This window comes from Chamaea fasciata, unplaced genomic scaffold (genome assembly GCF_029207755.1).
Source record: "Chamaea fasciata isolate MVZ Bird 193981 ecotype frontalis unplaced genomic scaffold, bChaFas1.0.hap1 SCAF_5, whole genome shotgun sequence".
Taxonomy (NCBI): domain Eukaryota; kingdom Metazoa; phylum Chordata; class Aves; order Passeriformes; family Sylviidae; genus Chamaea; species Chamaea fasciata.
This window is the reverse complement of record NW_027094090.1, coordinates 56,237,111-56,264,693: the sequence shown is the minus strand read 5'-3', so window position 1 is coordinate 56,264,693 and position 27,583 is coordinate 56,237,111. Positions and strand designations below refer to the sequence as shown.

The 27,583-nt window shown below is 38.5% G+C and overlaps 1 protein-coding gene across 1 annotated transcript in view; it reads left to right on the top strand.

Annotated features, from left to right (window-relative positions):
• BRAF (B-Raf proto-oncogene, serine/threonine kinase) overlaps positions 1–27,583 on the top strand; it is an 81,237-nt gene that overhangs the window by 44,737 nt on the left and 8,917 nt on the right. Inside the window, exons 7-18 of the mRNA XM_066183806.1 lie at positions 122–241; positions 8,317–8,476; positions 10,042–10,078; positions 14,273–14,409; positions 15,110–15,227; positions 15,922–16,006; positions 17,437–17,613; positions 18,765–18,811; positions 19,376–19,494; positions 20,243–20,374; positions 23,031–23,165; positions 24,023–24,176. Of these exons, the coding sequence (XP_066039903.1) occupies positions 122–241; positions 8,317–8,476; positions 10,042–10,078; positions 14,273–14,409; positions 15,110–15,227; positions 15,922–16,006; positions 17,437–17,613; positions 18,765–18,811; positions 19,376–19,494; positions 20,243–20,374; positions 23,031–23,165; positions 24,023–24,176 (1,421 nt within the window). The remainder of the gene's footprint in view (positions 1–121; positions 242–8,316; positions 8,477–10,041; positions 10,079–14,272; positions 14,410–15,109; positions 15,228–15,921; positions 16,007–17,436; positions 17,614–18,764; positions 18,812–19,375; positions 19,495–20,242; positions 20,375–23,030; positions 23,166–24,022; positions 24,177–27,583) is intronic.

Below are 27,583 nucleotides of genomic sequence, written 5' to 3'. Positions count from 1 at the left end.
GAATTTAATCAATGAGGTGTTTGGGTTTTGGGGGTTTTTTTTGCAGTCTTTGAGTATTATATTGTGAAACTTCTGGGTTTTGCACAAGTTAGGTTGTTTTTGTTTTGTTCTTGCCTCACAGTTTGCTGTTTGTCTCCAAGTTCTTTGAACATCATCCCATACCACCAGAGGAGGCCTCCTTAGGAGAGACCACCCCAGCATCTGGATCATACCCCTCAGTGCCCCCCTCAGATTCTGTTGGGTATGAACTTATTCCTGCTGTTTAATAACATAACATTTCGGTACTGTGCTAAGAAACACTCAAAATAGTGCTTTGCAGCTCTACATTCTTGTAATCTGGCTTCTCATGCAAGTATATGCACCTGTGCTTAACTTAAAAGAAGTGGATGTTTTCATTCACACAAATTCTGTAGATTAGTAATGAGCCTAGGTTAAATGTGTGTGTAACTGTAGAATTGGGGCTTTACCTTTTAAACTGATTCCTTCTACATGATAGCTTAGACCTGGTCTAAACTGGAAAGATTTTATACTTAAAGTTAATATAAACCAAAGTTATATCCTCACAAATTCTTTTAGTTGGTTATCAAACTGCAATTTATATGCCTTGAAGTCACATACCTCGGTTTCAAAATAAACCACATTACTATAAGGCCGAACAGGTGCCAGTTCCAGGTTCATAATATTGCTTTAGTAGCTTTTCCACATGCACTGCTTTAGTATCCTCCAGACCAGCTGTCTTCTTCCTGTTCATGTTGGGGTATTCCAATAGCATCTGTTTGCTGCAGCTCCAGGTTTTGTAAAAGTAGACCTCTAAAACTGACCATCCCCCTGTATTTCCAACAAAGATTCTGTACCCTTTCTCCATGAAGAGGTAAGAGACCATATTTAAATTATGTTCCCAGTAGCAAAGAGACCAATGACACCATCCACCATTAGATAGTTGAACAAATGTCCAGGAAAGAGTAACTCAGGGATGTATATCACACTCAAGAAATCTGGTGCATATTTATTAAGAACACCAAATACAGAAGCCTTCAGAAAACCATTCCCAGGACATGTGTGCTGTGTGGAGTTGAGCTGAATGTGGCGGAGAGGCTCTCTTGGATTAGTGAAAATTGTGCCTAGACTGAAGCAGGAACACGCTTGAAGCTACGGAGTCACCTCTGGACTCTTAACTAGAAGATACATTCTCTGGACGGCCAAGACTATTTTGTGGAAGACCAAATAAAATGCCTCCCAGGAAAACAGACTGACAGTCCTGCAGAGGGACCCTTACTTGGTAAGTACTGAGATTATGTTCTTACTTGTACCGTTTTGTGCAGATTCAGATGAAATCAGAAATACTTCTTCATGGTAATGAATGTTGCCTTTAAATCCATGGATATTAGTGCAGCAGATTGTGGGCAAGGCTGCTTGTTGAGGATTTGTCATGGTACAGCCAAAATTGTAACTGGGCTAGAACTATTAATTCATTAAGAAACTTGTTCATACCGATTGTGTTAAATGCTAGTGGATGTCAAAGGCACTACATAGCCCTGATCCTAATAGTCTAAATTGTCCTGCTTTTCACCTGCCTTTGCCTCACATTGGTCCATTCTTCCCAGTTTGTGAGGTTACAACAGTAGGGATTATCTTGATACATGAACTACTTCACGCAGTCTTAGTTCTGTGAAGTGAAAACAAAGAAAAAACTGGGACCAAAGCTGGTTAATGCCATGAGATCTTTAACTTCACATACATAAAAACACTAACATTTAAATATATTTGCTAGTTGCCGTTAATGAGCTTTTCTCAAGTGTTGCGTTTATTAACGTTTGTAGTCGCAGAAGATGTAAAAGGTTTCTAGCTTTCTCCTTTCTGCTTTTTTGCTTTGTTGTACAATTTATTGTTAAACAAAAGAAAAGGCATACACCATGCTTGCAAAATTCTGTTCATTTTGAAAATGGTTTATGATCATCAGCTGGTGTTCATATGTCTTATGCATGTTAGTCATACAGTGTTCCCTTAGCATGTGTGTATGTAGTATTTCCTTTTCAGAAGTAGCTCAGATGTTACTGGATGAGAATATAGCACTGTCCATGCCTTTTTCCAGATATCTTTCTTGCCTTTCTTTAATAATACTTCTCTGCTTTTTAAGAACATAATTGTGGAAATATTAATCTAGCTGAATTTAAAAAGCTGGCCTTTCCTATTAAAATATGTACTCACCTGTTGTTTTATTAAAGAGGACTGCTACAATATGGGACAGTAGCTCAACTGGAATAAGAAAAAGGGCTGACATTTGAGCTTTTCTTGTCTGGGAGGAGAATATGGGATTGAAATTTGAGAGCTGAACAGTGAGATAGAAAATATGAGGAACCTAGTGCTTTAATAACACTTCCTAGATTAATATTGTTCCTTTGATTTCTCTGTTCTCCTAGCGTCTTGCATGGAACAGCTCATGGAAGAAGGGATGTTACTTTTCGTTTGGTTGAGGGAATAGAAGGCAAGCACCCTTCTTCATCTCTAGCCTTGTGAAGGGATCCCAGCGGCAGGCAAAGTGCCCAAAGGAGGAAGTTTGTGTTGCAAGACAAGTTCAAGAGCAAAGGCCTGTGTGACATGCTGAGACACTGTCAAGGGAGCAAATGGAAAAGTTTGAAAGAGAAAGGGACATAAAGGAAAAGACCATGGGACATGATGCAAAAGCTGCTAAACATGCTGCAGAACTGTTTCACTTTGCTCATGTGTAACATCCTAAAGCAATCCAGGCCTGTAGCCTTTGATTCTTCCAACTCTAAGCCATAGGCAGTCCCTCCAGGTTTTCCACCCCAAGATGAGGGAGCACATGTGGTCCCCTTTCACATTTATGAACCCCTTATAAAATTGTGTCCAGCCTGCGCATTAGTTTTTGTGTCCCATTTTAGTTCTTTCCATTTGCACTATCCTGCTGTGCCAAAACAATCGTTTTAGTTACAATCTGCAGTTAACTGGAAAGAAAAGAATAGGTCTCCCTGCTAAGAGCCATTGTAATAAAATTGAAGTAAGGAAACTGTATATCATACATTGTATTTGTTTTATTCATTGCACTGTCATGAAGTTTCTTCTCCATCTTGGCTCATAAAATATGAGCACAGAATTTCTGTGAACCCAGTTCCCTCAGTCTCAGATACATGAAAAAGAGAGAAATAAGCAACTTGGCAACATCTTGGCTCTTGGAGAAACAACATTTCCCAATATGCTTCGTCTTCTAAGTTGGAGGAAGAAAAGAGGAATGTCTGGTGCACCGTTCTTGGAAGCTTGCCAGTCCTTGCCTTTGAGCAGGCTCCAGCTTGTGATTAAACACCTCTGCTTTCCTTTCTGTCTTCCAAATGTTCACTGATCATTCTGCTTCAGCCGAAGATACTTGAATGTCTAGAAAAACTTCTGAAAAGCCAAGGAGGCAAAGATACAGTCTTACAATATTACATTTTATGCTACAATGCCATTTAAATCCTGTGGTGTGTAAGTGAGGAGAAGCTTTGTGTTTTAATTCATAAAACAATGAACTCTTCCCCTAAAAGTGTCAGAATCTTTGAATCAGATGACTCTGTCGGTCCATACAACAGGTGAGGGAAACGTCTTGCTCTCCCAAACGTTATTTGCAAAAACCTGCTAGTGAACTGGACCTGGTCTGGAGGACTGAGAGCGACAGTGTGGTTCTCTTGATAACCCCTGGTATATGAAGTGTCAGGAATTTCAGGCTCATCAGCTTAGATCTGGGCCCAAAGGCCACTATAAATGAGTGCACGCCATTGTGGTAATCCCGGCAGTTGTTTTTCCCCTACAAGCCAGCATGGATGAAAGCAAGTTATCATGGTATAAAAAACTGCACTCATTTGTGTGGGGCACTGACTGTTACAGATCTGTCCCATGGTGCTTCTAGACTGACTTCACAGGGTGCTGCAAGAAAGTTTTTTAGCTTGTAGTTACAAACTGGTACTGCTGTCCTTTTCTACAAATCGGCATTTGATTTGGGATTATTGAGTACTTCCAGGCCTCAGGGAGGGGGAAGGATAAAAATTATTGTTTTCTAGCAATGTCTATACAGTACCACAGTAGTTAAATCAGAACCTATTTGGCCTTCACAATTTAAATTTACCTGCTTGCTACTATAGCTGAAATACCATTGTATCCCAGATCCTTAACAGTCCTTGGAAACCGCTTGGAACTGGAAGCGCACTGTGTTCTTCATTAACAGCAGTAACAGCAACCAGATCCAGTCTGGTGTTAACACTCTGGTGTAAACACAAAAAAAAAAACACAATCAAGAGAGCCTTGATACACATTTTAGCTTGCAGTAGGTTTGGTTTGGATGTGAGCGTGCAGCATGACAGGTAAATAGTGTGTGCAACACTGAGCCCAGTGGCTAAACTGAGATGGACTTGTTCAGAGTGTGAGGGGGAGAAAGAAAATCTCAGTCCAGGAGAGATGCTGTCATTTTGAAAAAGAATTGGTGCACACCGTATAATTGAAGCTAGGCGAATGTGAATTTTCAGTTCAAGCATTTGCTCAACTGCAGCAAAATAAAAATACAGTCAACAAAAACTTGAAGCCCGTATACACCTATCATAAGAAAAATCTTTCCTGCGTAGACCAGCTCTTAAACACTTAAAAAACATCACATTGGTGAGTAAAGGGCATTAAGAAAAATCTGTATTAAAATTTTCTTTTGGATTTGTAAAGTGAACTTATTTTATTGCAAGTTCTAAAGTCCAATAGACATACTGTATATGATTTTATAAAATTGTTTCTTTTTATGTAGCATAACACGTGCAGACATTTTTTTGAGTTACCTTATTCTTTCTTGTGGACTCAATTTTGTGGAATAGTGGGCACATAGGCACTTTCTGTGCTTGGTAAAGGGTATAAAAATTTTACATCTTATCAGTTATTCTTGTTTCCTGATAAAAAGGGAGGCAACAATGTGCTAATCCCAAACATACGGTCCAAGGTAAAAGCATGTTCTGTCATACTGCCAGGAAAGGTTAAAACATATTAGATTGAGATTTGACAGCCATCAGCTTGTTTCTTCAGAAGCCAAGAATCATTTGTTACAAGAATGTCCACATCCAGGAGGCTGGGAGAAAGTGATTTATCTGCTTACTTGTAGATGGTCTCCTTTAGCAAAGTGGCTGTAAACTGTCCACAAAGGCCACAGGAAAAACAGAAACTCAGATTCTGATATTCAAACTGCACATTCCTTTAAGCCTCAGCCTGTTATTTTGGGGGCAGGGAGTTTTTTGTGTGTTTGGTTTGTTCGAGGGTTTGGGGGGAGGGGTTGGTTTGTTTGTTTGTTTGGGGGTTTCTTTTTTTGCAGTGTGGTTTTTTTCAGCACTATGCTTTCATAGCCTAAGAACTAGTTTTGGAACTGACCTGGAATCGACAGTGTCACCCTTTTCCATATGATGATATCTGGCCCTTTTAGCTCCAGTGTCACTTCTACTCTTCTCAAGTAATTACAATTTAGTAATACTGTAGGAACAGCCTTTTGGATCACTGCACTCCTTGTGGTGATGTATTTTTGATAGATCAAGATCTTGATGCAGATCAAGATCCAGCTTTTGCCAGACAGAGGCAGAAGCTGGTGGTAATATTTTCTGAGCTTGTGATCTCAGTAGGCTCTCTTGGCTAGCAATCCCCTTGTCTCTTTTACTTCACTAGTTATCTTTTTCAAGAAAATTTTCCATTTAGCAGAAATAACCTACTTTTTTCAAAGTGTCTCAAGGACACCCATTAATAAAATCATAATGGAGCACGTGGCTGCCTGCTTATGAGGTTCCCATCTCTGGATTCTTTGTTGACTAAAGCCCAGAGACCCTCCAAGTAATAGTTTAGAGATAGAAAAAAGATAATGCTTTATCAGCCTGCAATTATTTTCTAAAGATATGGACCTCCCCCAGTAAGAATTTAATGAGTAGAAAAAGCTGTTCAGGTTGTTTTCAAACATGGTATGACGCAGCATGCTATCTGTGTTAGCAACATGATGGACATGATGACCTGTGACCAGAAACACAGGAGTAGCAGATGACCATTTATGACTCAAAGGAGGATGTAATTGGAACAATATTGCCTCAATCTGGTTTTCTCTCCCTTGGCTTACTCATAATCACAGAATATCTGATTGCTTCTGTTTTTGTCATGTGGCAGAGCTCAGATGGTGTGTCACAGTCAGTCCTGGTGCAATGTTCTGATGCATATTGTGATATATTTCCCTTAATTTCCTTATTACCTGAGAACTCTCAGGAAACTTAAGCAGGAATTAGCTATCCCACCAGTTACAATACTGGCCTGATGGAGACACCTTTTAGACTTCTGATACTTCTTTCTGTGCAGCACTTGACATGCTTGCCTTAACATGAAAATAGAGTGCCTTTAAATGTCAGTCAGGTCCTGCATTTGGGTCTGTGCGGTGTCCCATCTCCTGATGTGTGTTCTAGTTGTATGATTTACTTACAAAAACATTCAGGACTTCCAAACTTCTTCATCTACAGTATTTTACCTGAAGGCACTTGGGTAGCAGTGAATGAAAACTTCATATACTTATGTGTATATACAACAACTGCATTTAAAAAAATAGTTCTGAAATTAGAAACAACTTCTGAAATGCTGGGTTTTTCAAGGCCCTTTCTCAGGGATTTGGCCATTGGTAGTTTTAGTTCATTGCTTCCCAGTATCTTCCCAATATCTGTGTTCTGTCACGTGACAGTAGGTAACTGTTGTTTGTTTTTTTTTTAAGTTAAGCAGGGTTAAACCCCTTGCCTCTTCTTCTCTGCCCCACTTCCCAAGCATATTCAGGTATTTCATTGGAAGGCTTAGTAGACTGTTAGTTGAATGAATTCACAAGCACTTTGTTTTGCCATTTTCAGTTGGGAAATTGTTGGCCAGAAGGAAAAGATGACAGGTACTTTAGGATACAGATAACAGTGAGTTCTGGGAGTAGTGCCAAACCCAAACTGGATAAATTTTTTAATGAAAGGTAGGATAGCAGGCTATAAAGCAGACCTGTTTCTGACAAAATGCCAAGATGTCCTGTTGAAAACGTTAGTTTCCCCAAAGGTTGTTGAAGAGGCCAAGACGCATTGCTTACAGGAGGTGGCATCAGGCCCTGTTGCTGCTATATGCTGCTGTCTGTTTTATCTTTGAAACTTCTCCCTGTGGGCATTGCCTTTGTGGGTATAATAATTAATCCGTGAGTCATTGAATGGCTGGAGGACTCCACTCCTCTTTTAGAACTTAGAAAAAGAAAACAGCTCTTAACCTTGTTGCCAGATACCATGTACTTTTTAACATAAAGTTTTCTTTGACAGAGGTGGAAAATGTTTTCCTTAGCCTTTTGCCTTATATCCATTAGATTGAATCATTAGGCTGAACAGTGACTGACCTTGATTAGACTAAGAGATAATTGCCAGTTTATTGCACTTCAGTGAAATTGATGGATAACCAAAGTGACTTTCTGCCGTTTTTAAAACAAAAAACCCAAGTGTTTAGTTGTTTTGTCTTTTAAATATTCAATTCATTATACTCTAATTAAAGACATTCTCAATATTTATGACTGGCAGCGTTTGCATTTCTTCAGGAGGCTTGTTTGTGTATTCTGAACACTTATCTTTTCAGTCAAACCTATTGCATTGTAGCACTGTAAATAACGTTTGAAATGTTGTGCTATTCGAAGTTGTTTCTTAAAGGTTGAGGTTAAAAGGTGATATGTTTATTTTTAATATCAATGATACATTGGCCATGTTATTTTTAGTATCAATAATTCATTATTATTAATCAATTAGGTTGAGTGACCAGATGTAATTTTCACTCTTTCTTTGCCGAAAAATAATCCCATCCATGCATTTTGTTTTATGCCATTTTCTGTCTGTAACTTTAAAATGAGATGTTAAGCATTTTTAGTTCTCTATTGGTTACCATTAAAATGAGTATATTGCATTGACTTGGAGGTGAGGAAACTGCAGAATTTCTTGCTATCTGCAATGCATGTTGGGCAGCATGAGGTTTTCAGATGAGGATTTATTATTATTAGTTTGGTATGGTAGAGTTTTCTTTGTTTTAACTCAGAACACTTCATAGCCATGTGATTAGGAAGTTGGTGCAACAGAGAGTTGTTGTAATTGATCATAGGGGAGTAGAGACCGTTCATTATAAATTGTTTTTATTCAGGGCTTTAGGTCAGTTTTTTTGTTATGTATTATTATAACAAATAATAATGAAAAGGACTTACCACACCCACTATGCAGTGTTTGAAGCCATTTGTAGACCTAAATCCTCTTTTTCCTTGACTTTGTTTCTCAGACCACCAATTCTCCCTAGTCCTTCTCCTTCAAAATCCATTCCAATCCCACAGCCCCTCCGACCAGCAGATGAAGACCATCGGAATCAATTTGGGCAACGCGACCGATCCTCTTCAGCTCCCAACGTCCACATCAATACAATCGAGCCAGTCAATATTGATGTAAGTGTTGCTAACAGTTAGGTCAGGAATGGTAGATTTGATGTGTTCCTAGTGAATATCAGTGTGTGAAATTCTCTGTGTACACACAAATGTTGTGTTTCTAATATAATCCTCAGTGGACTGTCAGAATCTTCAAAAATCATTCATTTTTCCTTTTCTTTAATACGTTATTCTTTGCTGTTGAGAGCTGTAAGAACACAAATAATCTCTACTCCAAAAGCAGAACTGCCTTTTGGCAGTCCTCTCCTTGTAATTTTCAAAGAAACATTCTGCCCCAAACAACTGGGGTTTGGTTTTTTTTCTGTCATTAGTCCCAAGGCTCATGCTGTTAGCTGTAGCCAGTAACCGCTCTTGCAAACCATTCTGTGTTAAACACATTGTTATGCAGGATAGAGACTTTTTAGTGTTTGTATTCCAAGTAATATTTTTGGCATTGAAGGAAACTAATTAAAGTAGGCTGAGTTCACATATTCTGATAGTTCCTTAAGAGTTTAAGAGCTCAGTATACAGTGTTCTGAGCATTCTTTTGGAGTGTTCAGAAACTGCTACACTTAAGGTTTTTCCACAATTTTGAAATCTCTGGATGGTGAAATGTAACTAATAAAAATGGTTGGTATTAGCATAAGGACAGTTAGGACCTTTTGAGGTGTTGCCTTTTGCTAATTTTGCTAACGTACACAGTTTGTATTTTACCCTTAAGTCTGCTCTCTAGAAATTAGTCATTTGTCAGGTGAGTAGTCTAGAAATCTGCCTGGACACTGAGGCACAAAATCTGTTTTGCACGTGGGCTGAGTGAAAGGTGAAATGTTAATTTTAAGAGTGTGCCTGTGAGGCATTTGCATGTGGTATATGGCAGTGGTGCAACTGAGGCATAACCAGTGCTTTTGGCAAAGAACAGGTGTGTAAAGGAGCAAATATGATTATGGAACAAAAAGGGAATAAATAATAATAGCATAACCAAAAAAAAAAACTTTATTATGAAAATGGACATAAAGAAGGAAACTGCTAGAATTTTCTACTTCTGTTAAAAAAATGTAAAATCCTTAGTGTAGTTTGCTTTTAGTCTGGACATGTTGAAAAAGATAGTCTCAGTTCAGAGAGTGAAGTGAAGAAAACCTTCTGCATTTAGTCATTTCTGAGAAGAACAGTGTGCCTGGCTATGCAAATCAGGTGTGTTGTTACAAGAAAAAACGAAGCAGAATTCATTTGACTGATGTACCTCAGTACAGGAAATTGATGTCCCAGGTTCTGATATGACAATTCAAATCATTTGTGTTACTGTAACAGGAACATTTGACTCAATATTTCTTCCTATGTTTTGACCAACTGCATTTTTAAATCAATATTTTCTTGTAAGCATCTTTTTTGGGTGGTGTACATTTCATTTTACTACTGAGAGATGCTGTTTTAAAGCAACTTAATTTTGAGAAGTGTAGTAGTTCTTTGGAGTCATTGCCATTAGTACATCAGGGTAGGAAACCGCTTTTATTTCATGGGCAACATATGTCACTCAATTCTCAAACTTATCAGTCTAAATTAAACACAGCTTTTTAATTTTTTTATAGGACTTGATTAGAGACCAGAGTTTACGAGGAGAGGGAGGTAAGTAGCATTTAAACTAACTACTGTGTTACATTTAATTACACAACTGCTTTGTCCCTTCCTGTTACCCTACTTCCTTCTACAAAACACAGCCACAGTGCAAAATATGACTAGAACAAAAAAGTGAATTTACATTTGCTTCTCCATGAACTTAGTATTTGTTTCACAAAAATTAGAGTCATTTGCTGGTCATTCTGGGAGTGGGGGAGACAGAAGGAGAACAAGTTTTTAAGTAGTATCTAGCTTTTTTAGTTTTAAAATTACGTTGCACTTTCACGTTTTTTACTCACACACACACAAACACACACTTCTTCACTCACACACATACACTGCGACTTCCCAAAGATTTTTATGCCTGTTGTTACCTTTTCACCCACGGAAACAACTGAGGTTTTCAGTGAAAACCATCGTGGTAGATGGGCCTTCCATATAAATGGCTGCATCCTAAAGCAGCTTGAAATACTCCAGTTCTTCTCCCCCTCTACCCCTGCTGAAGTTGCTGCTTTGCTGTACTGCATGCCTGTGCTACTCCTGGAAGCAGATTATTGGGATCTTACACTGATCTTACACCAGGTCTTTTTATGTTTCCTTCAGTAACTCGCTGCCCTAATTCGCAGTTAAGTCAGAACTAGTGCCAGGAGGTTTGTTTCTTCATGTGCTGTGCACGGGCCTCTTAAGTCACCTCTCCCACTGGTTGCCAAGGTCCTGAAGAGGGCTTCTTATGTGCTGTATTTATTCCTATGAATGTAAGAATAAAGCAGAAATATTGAAAATTGAGAAATGCTAAGTAGGGCAGGCACACGACAGTTTTTCCAATTCCGAATCGGTAACACAGTTGTCTCCTACTAACTGTAACTTGCTTCAGCCATAAGTATGGGTCTGAATTACCATAGTGCACCCTTCCCTGGTCTCAAAGGTTTTGTCCTGTGGGCTTTTGCTGGCTTTGTTTCTCCCATGCAAATCTGGTACTTGGTAGGATGTGTTACGTTTAATGGAGCTGTCTTTAACAATGCCAGCAATAGGCACTTTTAGAAAAGAAATTTCCTTTAACCCTGCAAGCTACTAATTGAAAGTTGCCAGTTCTAGCTATTTTTGTATGTGCTGATAGGTGTGGCTCTCCAGAGTTTTGCCCATTTTGTCCAACATTTAAATGTTGTGCAATCATGTTGGTTTTAACTTTTGATCATAAACTGTCTGCTTGGCATCTGAAAACAATTGGCTATTTCCAGTCCTGAAACTGTGTTCTTGGGAGTTGACTTTTTTTTTTTCCTTCAAAGTACAGAAGCAATCTATGATTAGGAGTCAAAGCATCCTAGTTATTTCCCATGACTTCTTTCATTTCTTCTATGTGTCTGTCTTTCTGTCTCTGCCTGCCCGTCTCTTTCTCTCTAACAGCCCCTTTGAACCAGCTGATGCGCTGTCTTCGGAAATACCAATCCCGGACTCCCAGTCCCCTCCTTCATTCTGTCCCCAGTGAAATAGTGTTTGATTTTGAGCCTGGCCCAGTGTTCAGAGGTAGTTGGGCTCTTCTTTCTTGTTTTCACCCAAACAAAATAAGTAAAACCACAGATGCTGTTTGTGCCTCACCCTCACACCGTGTGTATGTAAGTGTGTGAGTTTATCAAGACACCTCTGTTTTTTGCTTGGCCTGGCTGGAATGCTTTGAATGTGCTTTTCACACATACTCACTTTCACCTTTACACACTTGAAAATGATTATAAATGAAGTCTGACTTAAATCTTCGAAAGCAAGGAATTTCATAGTTAAGGTTTTTCTGTGGACCTTAATATAATTTTTCTAAACAAAGGTCACTGGATCACATTGCAGTGATTTCGAAGATAAAATGATGTCCTTAACTTAGAATTTCCTTGACTGTTCAGTTTAAGTCAGTTCAGTGCTATAACAGTCTTCTTTCTATATTTAATATTCTTTGTTTTGAAAAGTGATGTAGGAAATCAAATGTGAATTACAAACATTTCCATTGATATCTTGTTCGGTCTCAAGCTTTTCAAGTAATGTGTCATGTCAGCTTTCAACAAATACTTCATTTTGACAATGTGCTATTGACACCACATCGGGGCTCTAGATAGTTTTAGTAGTTTTAATTTAGTTAGTAAATTTGACTGAAGCAGTATTTCTGTCCTGTACTGTGTACGATGAGACACTTAGATTTCCATGTCATTGACCGCGGGGGTAATTTAGGCCTTAAGCTGTCAATGGATCTGTTGTATTGCACAAAATCCCCCCCCAAAAAAAACCTCTGCGGGATTTCGTATGCTGGAGAAACCAACTATTGAGTAATAGCATGAAATGAAATGTCTGTACTTGTGTCTCTACATAATGTGTGCAGAAATGGTTAGTTCAGTGCATGCATTGTGGTTTTCCAATGCTACCATCTTGGCTGTTTCAAAGACTTTTGTTTCAGAATATATCAAGAGCAGTTCACCTTTTGAACTTGTAAAGATCTTCCAGAAGTCTTTGTAAGAAGACAGGTGTTCCCAACAAGCAAACTGGCTACAGAATGAAATTTGTTACATACGGCTTCAGAGTCCAAGCTATTGACTTAAATCCAGCATTATCTGAAGTATTCTACTCTAATAACTTGGGAAACAGGCCATCTGGTATTATTATGAACAGATTAACTACAGTGTTCTGCCATGTGTTGTAAGCATTTTTGGTGAAGGGTGAATATTGTGCTAGTGTTCCCATATTGCAGTATTAAAATTTAAATAGGAGATTGTAGTTATCTCAAAGAAAATGCATTCCAGATCTTTGCTATTGCAGAGAAAATCTGTAGCCTAGTAAACTTTTGGAAAATTGCTTGTGTTCTGGGAACAGCATACATCTAATTCCATGTATGTTTGATTTCAGATGAATCATATAATAAATAAATAAATGACAGTGTACTGGCCGTAATATGAACACAAGTCCATCCTTCAGGCTACTGGCTTCCAGCTGCTTATAAATGTAGTTAGGATGCCCAATATGCATCATTATTGTTGCTTTAGTACAGAGTTTACAGATGCTGTGTCCCATTTTGTATCTGTTGGTATGTTATTTTGTGCATCCGCTTCCAATTGTATAGCTTTTAGCTTACTGAGTCTAGTGATGGATACATGTAGTCTGATAAACTAGCATGCACTGAGTGACTGAATTTAAGCAACAGTTTTAAATGCCACAAAGTCAGTTTTTGAACTCTAGTTGCCATTAGAAGACACTTTTTGCCTAAGAGGGGGGCTTCTAAGAGAATATGAGGAGCTGTATTGTCTTCCACCACTTCTCAGAGCGCTGATGTGAGAGAAGGCAGTGGAATGTTAGAGGTCTTGTTCAGTGACATACATTGTTTAGCAAAGCAGCATGAATTTAATTAACAGTTGACCCTATTTTATGTCCTTTGCATTGGAAGGGTCAGCATAACCTTGTTAGGAATAATTGTGATGTATTTTAAAAAGCAGTGTCTAGGTGAAGTGCTCTATTTGAAAAGGGCCACTGGGGCTCCGAAACAGCTCTCTTAGTAACATCTTTCTGCATAGATTTGTTTAGATAACCTACAGGCTACAGACCTACTGTTCTTTTTGTGTTTCCTAGAATACGCTTCAAATAGCTAACTAAAGTACTTGTTCTTTTCTAATCCTTTCTGAAGTCTAATATTTATTTTTAAATAATAATTCTCTGCTAACAGATAGCTTTAAAACAGCCAAATGATTTTCAGGTGGCACTTGGAGACTCAACCGGAAAACATTTAAATTACTTGCATTTAGTCTATTTTGATTCCAAAATACAGTAGTTCAGCTATTTTTTGGGTTCCTAAAAGCTTAGCTACAAGAAATATCAGAGGTAGAAGCTGCTAACTAAAGTGCTACTGTTCTTCTTAAAGAAACTAATGGAATTTTAAAAATACATTTTCAAGTACTTTTTTCTTACTTAAAAAGATATTGTCCTTTTCTTACTTCATGAACGAGAGACTGTGGAATACCTGTACAGGGATGTTTGCTATAGACCGGTCTCTTCCTGAAATTTGAGACTTGAGCACTAATGTAATATCAGGACAATATTCCTGTATATGTTTCTCTCTTAACATTCACATTGATGTTTAGAGATACTGCATCTTAAACACAGTTCTTGCACCTAGTATCAACACATTCTTGTAAGCTGGATTCTTACAGATAAAACTATCCTATTTCTGAAATTCAGGCTCAGCTGCAGGCTTGTCTGCAACACCTCCTGCTTCTTTGCCCGGGTCACTAACCAATGTGAAAGCATTACAGAAATCCCCAGGACCCCAACGGGAAAGGAAATCATCCTCATCCTCAGAAGACAGAAATAGAATGGTAAGGGAAAGAGCAGCTGTGTTCTTTTGTAGAAATATTACACAACCATAGTCCTCTCTCTTCTCTTTCATCCAAGTTTTCTAAATTATTTTGAAGATGAATATGGCAATGATCAAGGACTTGAAGCCTGTAAATAAGAGTGGGATAGCCACTTTAAACCCACTTTAAACCAGTAATTAATTGTGGGACTGATACGTAAAAAATTTAAATAATTGACTAAACTCACTTTTACTGGTGTGCCTCATATTGTAATGCTGCTTTCCCTCCATATGACATCTTAACTTTTCCCACCATGATTTATAAACTCTGATGAAAGTAACAAATGTATGTAATAAATTTTTATATAACAATACACGAAAACATAAAAGCATCCACTCTTTTTTTAAATTCACAGTTTAATAATATGATTAAGAATTTAAAATCAAATACTACTTTTTTTTGGTAAGCATTTCTTAATATTTTCTGGTTTTAACACTGCCAGAAAGCTGTTGCAAATGTTTCATGCCAGGTAATAATTTGGCATACCTATGTTTGTGTAGAGCTAACTTTTAAAGTCAAAAGACACCGTCTGAAAAAGAACATCTTTTTAGGACATTAGTGATTGGAAATGGTGGTGAGAAATTTTTAACAAAGGAGCTGTTTTCAGAGACGTTAATTCACTTATTTTCTTCCATTTTATTACTTTTGCACATGTATAAAGAAAACTCTTGGGCGACGGGATTCAAGTGATGATTGGGAGATACCAGATGGACAGATCACAGTTGGACAAAGGATAGGATCTGGATCATTTGGAACAGTCTACAAAGGAAAGTGGCATGGTATGTGGCCATCATGGCAAACAGCTGTTCTTGAGAAGGTCACAGTGCCTGCCAGGGCACACCCAGCTGGACAGCGGCTTCCCAGAAACATGCCTGGTGTTCTGGTGGCTGAACGGGAGACAGCAGCATGCCCATGCCAGAAAGGGGGAGGATGGGACTCCTGGGCTGCAGTAGGCATTGCCAGAAGGCTCAGGGAGGCAGTTCTTCTCCTCAGCACTGGTGGGGCCACACCTGGAATGCTGGGCCCAGTTCTGGGCTCCTCAGAGCAAGGGAGGTGTGGACATTATGGGGAAAGTGCAGCGAGGGGCAGTAAATATGATTTTTAAGTTAATAAGTAGTGTGCTAAATAACTAGTGTAAGAAATTCTTTTTGTTTAGAAACTGAGCTCTTGCATGTTCTTCTGAACTGAGAAATTATTAGAGTAAAGATGAAACATTAGAAAGCCTGAAATATCCATCTTGATGAATGAGGATTTCAAATGTGTATTTTTGATAGCTTTGGCCTGGTTGTGATTTCTCAAAGTAAGAACGCTATTTCTACATTTTACTGAATATTGACTTATTTTAAAAATGTAGTGATTTCTTTCGTGTAAGCTAAAAAAGAGTGTATCCCAAAATTTCTGATGATCTGTATAGCATTTTCTCAAGAGAAAAATATGTATCAATGGCACTTACCAAAAATTGCTGTTTTAAAGGTGATGTGGCAGTGAAAATGTTGAATGTTACGGCACCCACACCTCAACAATTACAGGCTTTCAAAAATGAAGTAGGAGTGCTCAGGTAAGAATATTTTTAATGGCATGAAATAGTGTATGTAGAGTTGTGCTTCATTTATCACTGAATTTTAGATCTCCATTAGAACACATTGGTCTGACTCCTACGTGATGAAAAAATAACCATTTAAAAATCCTTCTTTGTACCCACTGTATGTGTTTGTCTGCACACCTGTGTTGTCAATACATGTATGTCCAAACACTCAGAGCTAGTTTTTGTTAATGTAGTACCCCCAGGGCACAGTCAAGCCTAAGTGTGAGCTGTAGGCCTTTCTCTCCTCTCATTCACATTTTGCAATTGAAGGAGAGCATGACTAATGGTTGGGTTTTCAGCTACAGTCCTGCCCATATTATGTGTTGTTTAATAGTTTCTGTTAAGTGACATTAATTTCTCTGAGGTGTTTTTTTAAATGTAATTCTCATAAAGTTACTTCTTGGTTTCCTTTTCTCATGTCTTCTGCTTCTGCTATCTCAGAGGAGGTATTTGGTTTGGGTTCAGCTCTTAAAACAAGATCCATCAACATGATATGATAGAATATATATATTGTGAAGAAACATTACATCAAAGTACAGTCTTGAGCAGTGTCAAGCATAATTCTGTTTTAAGAAGCAAAAAAGCAAGAAGGTTTTTGTCCCTGGAAACCTGAGCACCTGTGCCACAGAAACATTCCAAATAAACTACATGGTAAAAGGGAATGGTCAGCCTTTTACCCTAGGCAAATGTTAGTTCCAAAAACTCCGAGCTCATATTTGTGGAAGTAGAGGCTTTCTGGGGTGTGCTACTTTGGGTATCACATAATTTTCTTGACAGAATTCTACCAGAACTTAAATGAAATCAAGCATCTTAGTCCAGCTTTCTGCTGGTAGTCCCACAGATGGAGCCCAGCCTGTTTGTTTTGTTCAGAACATACATAATCACTTGTCCTATCCTTTGACACAGACAAGGCAGATTTACCTATACTTGTGCCTTCTCCATTATGATTCATCATTACTTAGCTTTATGGTAGGATTTGCAAGTAACTGTTTATTTTTTGTTTCCTCAGCAGTTACTCTCAGCTTCACTTGACAAATTCTTGAACATGAAAAAGGCACAGTCACATAGCATAGAACTGTCCTAGTCTACGTTGCTGCAAGGACAAAGGCTCACACGCTGGGATCCCATGTAAATTTTTTAATATAAGAAAACATAAAAGAGTTCTGACATTTTTCACTTATCCCAGACTAGTTAATTCATGTCAGTATGATAAGAAAGGCTAACTTCAGGAATAATTCATTAAAATAATCTAGCAGGAGGTTATCATGTTATCATAGTAAAAGTTGAGATTGACCCAACACCTTCTGTTTGGAAATATATATGTAGACTGTGATAGATCCGCCTGGGTTTTCCTGATTTCCTGATCTGATTTCCTCCTGATTCTTATTTTTTTTTGTAAACAGGAAAACACGACATGTGAATATCCTGCTTTTCATGGGTTATTCAACAAAACCCCAGTTGGCTATTGTTACACAATGGTGTGAAGGGTCCAGTTTGTATCACCATCTACACATCATTGAGACCAAATTTGAAATGATCAAGCTAATTGATATTGCACGACAGACTGCTCAAGGCATGGAGTAAGTATTGAATTACTTGTCTGCAAATGAGCACTGGGGCAATGTTTACTTATCCCCTTCACACTCTGGCTGACACTGGCAAATAAGGCCAGCTCTCTGCTCACTTTGCTGAGCCCAGGGTCATATTTCAGTCATCAAAGCATTTGGTGAAAGTATCAGAGCTCTCTGAATAGCACATTTCAACATCTGAAGAGAACATACCTATTTTGTTCTAAGGATTGTAAATAATCCTTACTTCCGCAGAGGGCTATTGAGTTAGAATTTACCAAACTAGCCAAATACTGTGTGTCAAAATCATAACCCTGTAAGACCAGAGAAATCACACTTCAGCTGAAAAACCACTACGCTTATTGCAGTTCGTTGTACCATTTTTCTACTCAGTATTCCGTTACATTTTCAGTCAAGAGGCGTGGAGGTGTTTGCAGCAACCACCCTTAGCCTTCTGTTAGCCTGTGCATCTCCCCAGGCTCCATCTGTAGGTAGGGGAGATGCAGAAGCTGTTTTGTGAACACGATTCAAAGCAGAGACACAAATTGGGGCTTTTCCAGCAGTTTTGTGCCAATCTCATTGACTAAACAAAGAGCCATGGGAGACTAATTCAGGCTGTATCTGCTGTGGGGCGAGTACTTTCCTCTGTGTTCCCTGCCATCTGTTTATCCAGGCTGCAATCAGGGGATCTTTATTCCACTCCTCTACTAAAAAGCAAGTCAGTGTGCCCGAGTACACGCTGAGACTGGGAAGCACATTTAGCTCCTGCAATTTAGAAACACCTTATTCTAAAGCTCTGACTAGCTCACAAAGTCTTGACAGTCCCCATTAAGGCTGGGAGGCAGAGCTTTCAGCATGGAATTGCATGAAAGAAATTACTGAAGTTTTTTTACTGGGAATATTGAGTTAGAATTGAAAAACAGAAGTTGGAGCATAATTGTTATTCATCAGTAGCATCAGATTTAAGCTGGAAATCTAAGCTTTATTTTATTTTTTTCTGTGAATGTTGCAGAAACTGTCCTGGGTAACTGAAGTTTTACTCCCTGCATAAATGTGCAGTTTGAATGTCAACAGAATTTATGTTTCAGTACTACAAATGAATTTTGAGATGTTGATTGGTGAAGTATTATCTAACCCAGCTAATCTGTGATATTCCTTTTCAGTTATTTGCATGCCAAGTCAATCATCCACAGAGACCTCAAGAGTAATAGTATCCTTTCCCAGAGATGTCATTTTGGAAAGTGAAAGTGTTCCTGGTGGTTTTTTTGTTGGATTATTTTTCTGCCAGAAATTAACTTACTGATGCGAAAAGCTGTTCATGTGTGAATATTAGCCAAATAGAAATTTCACTAAGAAGGGGTAATATCACGAATAACAAAACAGGAGATGCTTACTGTGTCTTTTGATTTGATTGCAATAACATAGCGAGTTTCAGTTGGTATCACAAAGCTTCTTGCATCCTTTGGTTTCTTCATGTAATCAAAGATTATGTGAGTTGGCTCATGGAATATTTTTAGCTTTTCTCATACTTGGCACTTCATGAAAGCCACCTGGCCATGGTCTGTTCAGCTCTGGCCCAGGCATTAGTTACGTAACCCTTACATACCACCATTCACCTTGCTGGCTGCTTAAAACCTGTCATGTGGAAACCTTCTTCAGTGATGGTGAATGGTTAAAACTGTTATGTTCATGTTGCAAATTTGTAGCAGTTTTTTGTTCTTTTAGGACAGGGACAGCACTTCTTGTCTGTTCTCCCTTAACATTCCCCCCTTAGATATTTTTCTTCATGAAGACCTCACAGTAAAAATAGGTGATTTTGGTCTAGCTACAGTGAAATCACGATGGAGTGGGTCCCAACAGTTTGAACAGTTGTCTGGTTCCATTCTATGGATGGTAAGCAAGGGGGAAGTGGTGAGCTTGTTTCAACAAATTTATTCACCTTTGGCCAAACTTCCTACTCCTATCCCTCTGGCACACTGTCATATAAAAGCTGGCTTAAGCTGGAAAAGACAAGCAGTGATACGAAGTAGTAAATAAATGTTTTTCAATTCTTTTTTAAGCATGTGTTTTCCAGTAGTCAGCAGAAAAACTTTAGTGTCTCCATCTTTTATTCTGAGGTTTATACTAAAATGAAAATGGTGGCTAAAGAAAATGAGTATCATTAATCTATGGTTGAGTAGAAGGTGAGAAAAGCCTTGCAAAACGTCCTGCTAAAGAGTAGAGGAACTAGTTGAGCAAAAAGTAAGATGCTCGTAAGTTTTATGGATTCAAGAAGAGTTACTTCATATTGCAATCTCACATGCAGCTCCATTTCCTCCTTTTTTCCCTGGAAATACTTAAAGCTCTGTTAGCTGGCATTATTTTCACTGCCATTAGCATTCTGGTTTCCAAATACCTTCTCAACCTGGCCAAGGTCATTTTGCTCTGTCATAGTGGAATAAAAGGGATCACCAAGCTGAAATGAAGCAGTGAATTTTGAGATTCATGTCAGCATCCACTCTGTATTAGGACCCAGTAACAGCTCAAGGCAAGGGTGGGCCTTGCACCTGTACCCTAGACCCTGTCCATGTTTTGTTGCTGGTAGGTGAGGTGCAGCACAATGTAGAGAAATAAAAACTAATTCTTGCCTTCTCTGATATAGGCACCAGAAGTTATTAGGATGCAGGATAAAAACCCATATAGTTTTCAGTCGGATGTGTATGCATTTGGGATTGTTCTCTATGAATTGATGACGGGACAGTTGCCATACTCCAACATCAACAACAGGGACCAGGTAAGGGGAGGCACTGACTTCAGTCAAGTGTGGTCTGAAACAGAGGTTGATTCAGCCTTGGGTGGTGAACTTTCTGATGTTCTCTGTGTGTTTGACATTTCTGATTTTGCTGCTGTGAGATGACATTTCTGCATTTTCTAGATCTACCTTAGCCACATGCCAACAATTTACTTAGTTCTCTTGAAGTATTTTTTTGTGTTCTTTTTATTTTAAATATAGATTTTCAGCTTCTGAACTGGTTGCCAGGATACTTATTAGGGAGAGAGCAGATTACTTAATAGTAATCTAGTTTAGAATAGCTCTGCAAAGGCGAAATGATCCCCCATATATGTGTTCAATTATTCTTCTTGTTCCCCCCGCCCCTCCGCTTGCAGTGAATAATTAATAGTGCAGCTACAGGAGTGACAAAACAGAAGAGCAGTCATCTCACTGAATGTTTTATATTCTTTTCAACTTTGAGAGAGCATGCATCATCTAACTGAATTGCAGGGTATCAGCATTTCTCAAATCCTGCTTGTTGGACTATATAACTTTCCAGAGTCTGGGGATCCTGTAAGAAGATGACTTAATTGTGAACAAATACTGTTTCAGTCTTCATGATCTCACACACCATGGGGTGTGTAGGGTAATATATCTCCACAGGATAGGCCTGATTATTATTTCTGTCTTATCTGAAAATAGTATTTATGCATCAAGATCTTCGGTGTAAACTATTCTGTGTCTGAGCAGTGATGTGTTTGTTGCTTGTGTCCTCATCCCTTGTTTTTTCACTGTCAGTACTTGAGAATGGAAACCATAGCAACGTTCATCTGTGAATGCCATTTTATAAGGCTGCTTCCATATATGCCAGAACACTTCATCCCAATTCATCAAATTTGGAGTGACTCCTTTTTAGTTTGGGTGTTTTTTTTTTTTTCCTTCTTTATAATTTTAGTTTTGCCTTTTGGAATAAGGGAAATGTCTGGATTCCTGGCCAGATGGATCCAGCCTTCTAAAAACAGTGTCTGGCCTTGTTTAGCTTTTACCTTTTGAGATCTGAAAGGTGAACCCCATGATGTGGGTGTTTACAATAAAGTGCTGAAACAAATTTTAAAAAGCAAGTGAAGCCAACATATATGATCTAATGTCTTGAGTTTTGTCACTCCTTGTCTATTATATGAAAAGTTGTAAATACTCCTCACTGTCTGGTGCATCTGCATCAGCTACTGTGACACAACCAAGATTCTTAGTGAGCAAAGTGTCAGTCTTGTGGTACCTGAGAGTGTTTCTCTCACTTTAACAGATTTTTCTAGACTGTTCTTGTAGTGATACTCTCTTTTCTCTAGTCTAAAATAAAAGATTAGCACCTTTGCTATTTATAGTAAAACTATTAGAAACGTAAATAGTAATGAATTTTGAATAATTTCAACTTGTGCCATTATTTAGAAAATACCAACTGCTAGATAATGGTAAGTCTGATTGCAGCAGAGGTAAGGGATGCAGTACACAAGTCTCTACTACAAATTCCTGCTCTGGCACATGGGGATTTCTGAAGAAATCATACGGGAGTTTTCTGTTCCTCCTTGATGCCAACACAGATGTGACTAAAGCAGAAAGTTAAAAAAGGACCAGGATTGTGTTAGTATAAATAACATGTATAGCATCCTTTGAATGTGAGGTTTTTCTGTTGTTTTTTTTTTCCCCAGTGTCAAGATATGAAATAGTTACACTTCATTAGAGTGAAGGTGTGATACACCTGCTGCGTTGTCTGAGTACTCAGAAAAGGCAATGATTACTGCTGCAGCATGAATGGATCTTTGATTAGCTGGTTTGGAAGGGCTTTTTAGTGTCAGTGCTACTGCACTACTCAAACCACATTGCAATTGACCTTGGCTTGAAATGATGATATTTGGTGGGTTTTGATATATGCAAGAGATGATTAACCATGTTTATGTTTTGTTTTTCTGCTTCCTATCAGTTTGCTTTGTTTTATGCTTAAGTTTTAGCCTTAGGTGGGAAAAAAGCCTTCCATGTTGAAATAATTACTGTAAAAGTACCAAGCCGGTCTGTCTTCTCTTCTACAGAGAAGAAGCAGTTTCCCTTTTTCTTTTGAAGGCTTTTTTTCTTTTTTTTGTGAGAGTGGGGGAGGTGGTCAGATGTCAAGAATAAGCTTTTGTGTTGGAAAAGTATATGATAGAATCAATTCTCAGAAGGTAAAGGGTTTTAATATTCAAAGTCCATGTGTTTCTTAAAATACCTTTCAATGTGAAGTTGTTGTTGATTTGTAATATAAAACAGAATATTTCTTTTTACTAAATATTTATTTTTAGACATTCTGTTCTGCCACAGGGTTGCTTGTTCTTGTTTTTGTCAGTTTTTGACACTGAAGAACCATTTCTTAGATGGTTATTGCTATAAATGGTAACCATTTACTAGTGTTCAAGCTTCACAGAAATCTCTCTGAGGAGGAGGAAAGATCTAATTTTTTCTCTGTGCTGAATAGGTTAGCAAGCATTACTATAAGAAATTTGTCAATTTCAATACCACATAATGTTTCCTGGGAGCAGAAAGCTTGCTGCTGTAACCAAAATAGTCTAGCAAAATATTCACCTTTTGTTACTGTTGATTTTATCAACTCAGCTTCTTCCTCTTTCATCTTTTTTCCCCTTAAATGAAGATCATTTTCATGGTGGGACGAGGATACCTATCTCCAGACCTCAGCAAAGTACGGAGCAACTGTCCAAAAGCTATGAAGAGACTAATGGCAGAATGCTTAAAAAAGAAAAGAGATGAGAGACCCCTTTTTCCACAGGTGAGAAATGCTCCTCTTTAGCTCTCAACAGACTTTACAATTCAAAGTTGGGAACTCACTGGCCAGTTGCAAATTTTTTTGGTAAGTGCCATGGCAGGATTTCATAAGAGACCTGGTTCAGTACCTGATTAGTTCGGAATTAGTTTTTAATTAGAAATGCTCATTTTAATTTCAAAATGCAAGTATTAAAATGACCTGTGTATTTGGGAAAGTATTTACATGTTGGAGAAAGTTTCAGCTGGGAGATAATGAACGTAATAGTCACAGTTAAGCACACAAATTAGTACTTGGTAAATGTGCTCAGAAGTGTTTACACTGCCCTCCTTGCTCTCCCCAAGCTTCATGAAGGGAAACAGTTTTGCCACAGAACTGGATTTGTATCATGCCTGCTGAGGAAGGTTTGGCTTCAAAAAGCTTGAGGGGGAGGAGGGCAGAAATCTGAGTTTTTCTGTTTTGGATGTAACCAAATCATTTTCAGAAGATAAGGAACTCCCCCTGCTGACTTTTTGGTGAATGTTGTTAAGCAAAACGCTGGCAGAGCTGGGTTTGTTTGCAGTGATGGCTGCAGGTACAGGTACTATGGCATAGACAAGGAGCCCAGTAAAAAGCAAGTGTTTTCACTGTGCTTGGAGGGAATCAATGTGCCTTTAAAAAGGGGGAAATCCCCCAACTGTCCTTTTCAACTTCCTTAGGATATAAACATCACGAGTGCAGTGCAAAAAGCTGTATTTTTTAAATCCTTTTTTTTAATATGCGTTTAAATATTTTTCTTTAGTTAATTGATATTGTGCCTTTGGTTTTAAGAGAGTTACAGCTTTGGAACAAGTGGTTTGATCACCTATTTTTTGTGGTTCTAGATTCTTGCCTCCATTGAGCTTCTGGCCCGGTCATTGCCAAAAATTCACCGCAGTGCATCTGAGCCCTCGTTGAACCGGGCTGGCTTCCAGACAGAGGATTTTAGTCTATATGCTTGTGCTTCTCCAAAAACACCCATCCAAGCAGGGGGATACGGTGGGTTTCCAGTGCACTGAAACAAAATGTGAAGGCATGTGCCTGTGTGTCTGTGTGCTGCTGTGTCCTGTGAGTGCAAGGTGTTTGTTCTCAATGCCTACCAGCTCCAGTAAGGTTTACTGAGGGAACAAAGACTCACTTCCTAACACTGGGCAATGAATGCTCCCAGCACGGAGTCTGTGTTGGTAACTAGTGCCCTGGGAACAGGACAGCTGGCACAAGAAGGACTATAATGTCACTTAAGAGACATGGGAAAAGTCACTTCAGAACAAGCAAAAATCTTCTTAAGGTCATCAGGTGTCATTTTTGCCTAGTTTATGGATTGGAATTAGTTACTCAGGAGTGTATTTGATTTGAATCTACTCAAGCTGTGGTGGTCTGTTGTTTTGGGGGCTTTGGGTTTTTTTACTTCATTTGAGGTCATTATATTTGAGCAATAAGCTTTATATTCTTCATTTAGTAATGGCGTTCATGTAGGAAACACTTGGAAAGATAAACTTAGCTTCTAGGCTGAACACAGTCAAAACTTTATTGTGGTCAGCAGAAGTGAACAGATACAACACAGAATGCAAAGAAAGCCCTGAATAACATGTGACTCTTGTCTTGAAAGTGGAAATTTAAATTAATACTGTTTAGGGAATATCTCTTCGTGCAGAAGAGTGGTGAATGGGTTGGGGCTTTTTTGTGTTACATTTTTCTCTAAATATTCTGGCCTGATGTAGTTTACACCATCTCCAAATGTTCTGTTACAATGCAACACAGAGGAGATTCTGAGTCTGCTTTTACCAAGCTGCAATGCTATTACTGGTAATGGTGCCTGTATCCTTCAATTAGTACGGATTTCAAAATTTATAAAAACATTTTAAATCTCTAGCATGACCAAATGCTTTAAGAGGAAAAATGCTGCTAACACCCATAATAGGAAAAGAAGATTTGAAAAAGTAGTTTTGTTCATGGAAATCAGTGTTATACCACTAATTTTGTTAAGATGAAAGGTGTTAATTATTTTAATATTAAGAACACACTGAACATGCTTTTCTTCGGTGACAAATTGATTTTTTCACTTCCATGTAAAAGCTGCTAGTTTGACTAGGCAGAAGTGAAGCAGTTGGACTAGATATCTAACTGAGAAAGTTAGACACCATACCAAAATCCTGCCAGCTCATTTTGGAGACTATTTTTCTCTGTAGCTTTGCTCTGGAACAAGTGCATCAAAGCAGTGATTCAGGTTATATCAGTCTTTAATGTCAGATAAAAAAAAAGATGTACAGACAGTGTTCTTGCATGCTTTGAGATGAGTTATGTGGTTTTACTTGGTTTAAACTGCTGAACTGTTAGTTTTGACAGATTACTCTGCATTGGAAACAAACTATTGCTGCTCTTGTTAGGTCTTTAAGGGCCAGGAGTTCCTAGTGGTTTCTGATTTACATGTTCTTGGAGAAGTTTGCCTGTTGCTAGCAATACGTTTTTGAAATAGATCAGGAATTCCAAAATGTTTTGGTTTACTGCTGTCTGGCAACTGAGCCTTTTAAAATAGGAAGCAGATTTAGAGAGCTTGAAGAGATAGAGGCAATTTTTTTCAATTTCTGGATGGATTATAATGGTCTTTTTGGCTTCTGCTGTTGGAATAGTTTGGGAACTAACTTCTTTTCTTAGTCAAGAAAATTTAGCTGTTGAAATCTCTCTCTATGGAAATAGTTACAGAGGACAAAAGTTGTTATTGTTTTAGAAAATCTGTTTCCTGTCTTCCTGGTAGCTTCACCTCATTTTGGCAGGCTTATCTTAAAATGAAAACAGGACTGAAGTGTTGTTTTCCTTTCCCATTCTTTATTTTATGTATCTGTCCTAGCAGTGATGAGGAATGTTTCCAAAGCTGTAGGGTATGGTATTCAGTAGTGAGCAAGAGGATGCTACTGGTTCTTCTGCAGAATCTAGAAATGGGGCATCCCACACAGAAAAGTCTTACCCACACAGGGAGTTGCAGAGACTGCAGAACCATCACCATTGCCCTGCCCAAATTTATTCTTGTTCACATCTGCCAGATCAGTTCAAACCAGTTAATCCTTGGAGTAGTGTTATCCTTCTTGTTCTTAAGATTGTTCATCTGTGATACCAGAGCTACAGTTACTGGGGGGAAGTGCTGCCATCCTTAGATACATTTGGCCCTGTTTCCTGCTGTATGGTCAGTGCATTTTTCCTGTGTCACCTGTTCTTACTGAGCATTTTGGGTTCCATGGCCATAATGTGATTTTAGCTTCTCACTAAACATTTTATGAAGCCTAAAAGGAGGCTGTTTTGTGGATCATTAACTTTATCTGACAGAGAAGCATTTAGAGGTCTCATTTCTATAAGTTCTAATTGCTGCTTCAGTGAGATTTAGAAGTATCTCTGGGATGAAGGTGTCCAACTACACCTGTGGATTTGGGTCAGCGTTCTCAAAGGTGCAACTCAGCTATATTGTGTAGAAACAAGTACGTGTTGGTTCAGAAAACATGCCTGTAGGATCCTAGGTTTTTCTGGAGGAGTAATTTATACTAGGCGAGATTACTTTTTATTTTACTTCCCTACATATCAGTACAGAAACCAAATTTGTCTTGGTACCTTCAACATGTTCCAAATTTTTACTTACCCGATGGATAATATCCATACAAAAGATCAGCACAAGATCCAACAGAAAACTACCTCCTTCTTTTTTTTTTTTTTTTTCCTGTGTCTGTGGATGTAAACCAGGTAAGGTGTTAGAATCTGGTGTTTCCCTACGATAAATCAGTCTGTCTCTACTTCAGTAGATAAGGCTGGCACAGGCCTGGAAGGGAGCCATTCTTCTCCTTATGATTGTTCGGAGAAACATGGCATCTACCCCAGGATAAGAAGTACCGTGAAGATGATGTGTGTATACCGTAGTAATCTCATGAATTCGGGTAGCTTACAAATTTGTGAGAGTGCAGAATGGTAGCTGCATCTTAAATCCTTCTCGGAATTGGGGGCAGCAGATTCATTCAGAACATGCCTTTGTAATACATTGTTTGGAGGCAGCGTGAAAGATCTTGATCATCTTTTTAGTACAGATTTTTTGAAAGCATGCATTTAAAATCGTTTCCACTTGCTCTGCATGAGATGAGCATGAAAAGACTGGTAGCTCATTTGAAAGGTGTTTGTAAGAAATGTATATTTTCAATGCTATCCATCCTTTGGAAGGAAATTGCTTTGCTACCAGTCAAAGCAAATACCTGCAGTTCTGCTTGATAAAAAAGCACCTCAGATGTCTGGCTCACAATGAATATAAATATCTGGGTTTTTTTCTTGTAGCAAGTTGCTAAGCATGTGGTTTCATAGGTTAATGTGGATAGGTATAGCCATGTACATACCTCACCTAGGGAAAGCTGTTACTGGCAGCTGCGTTTTAT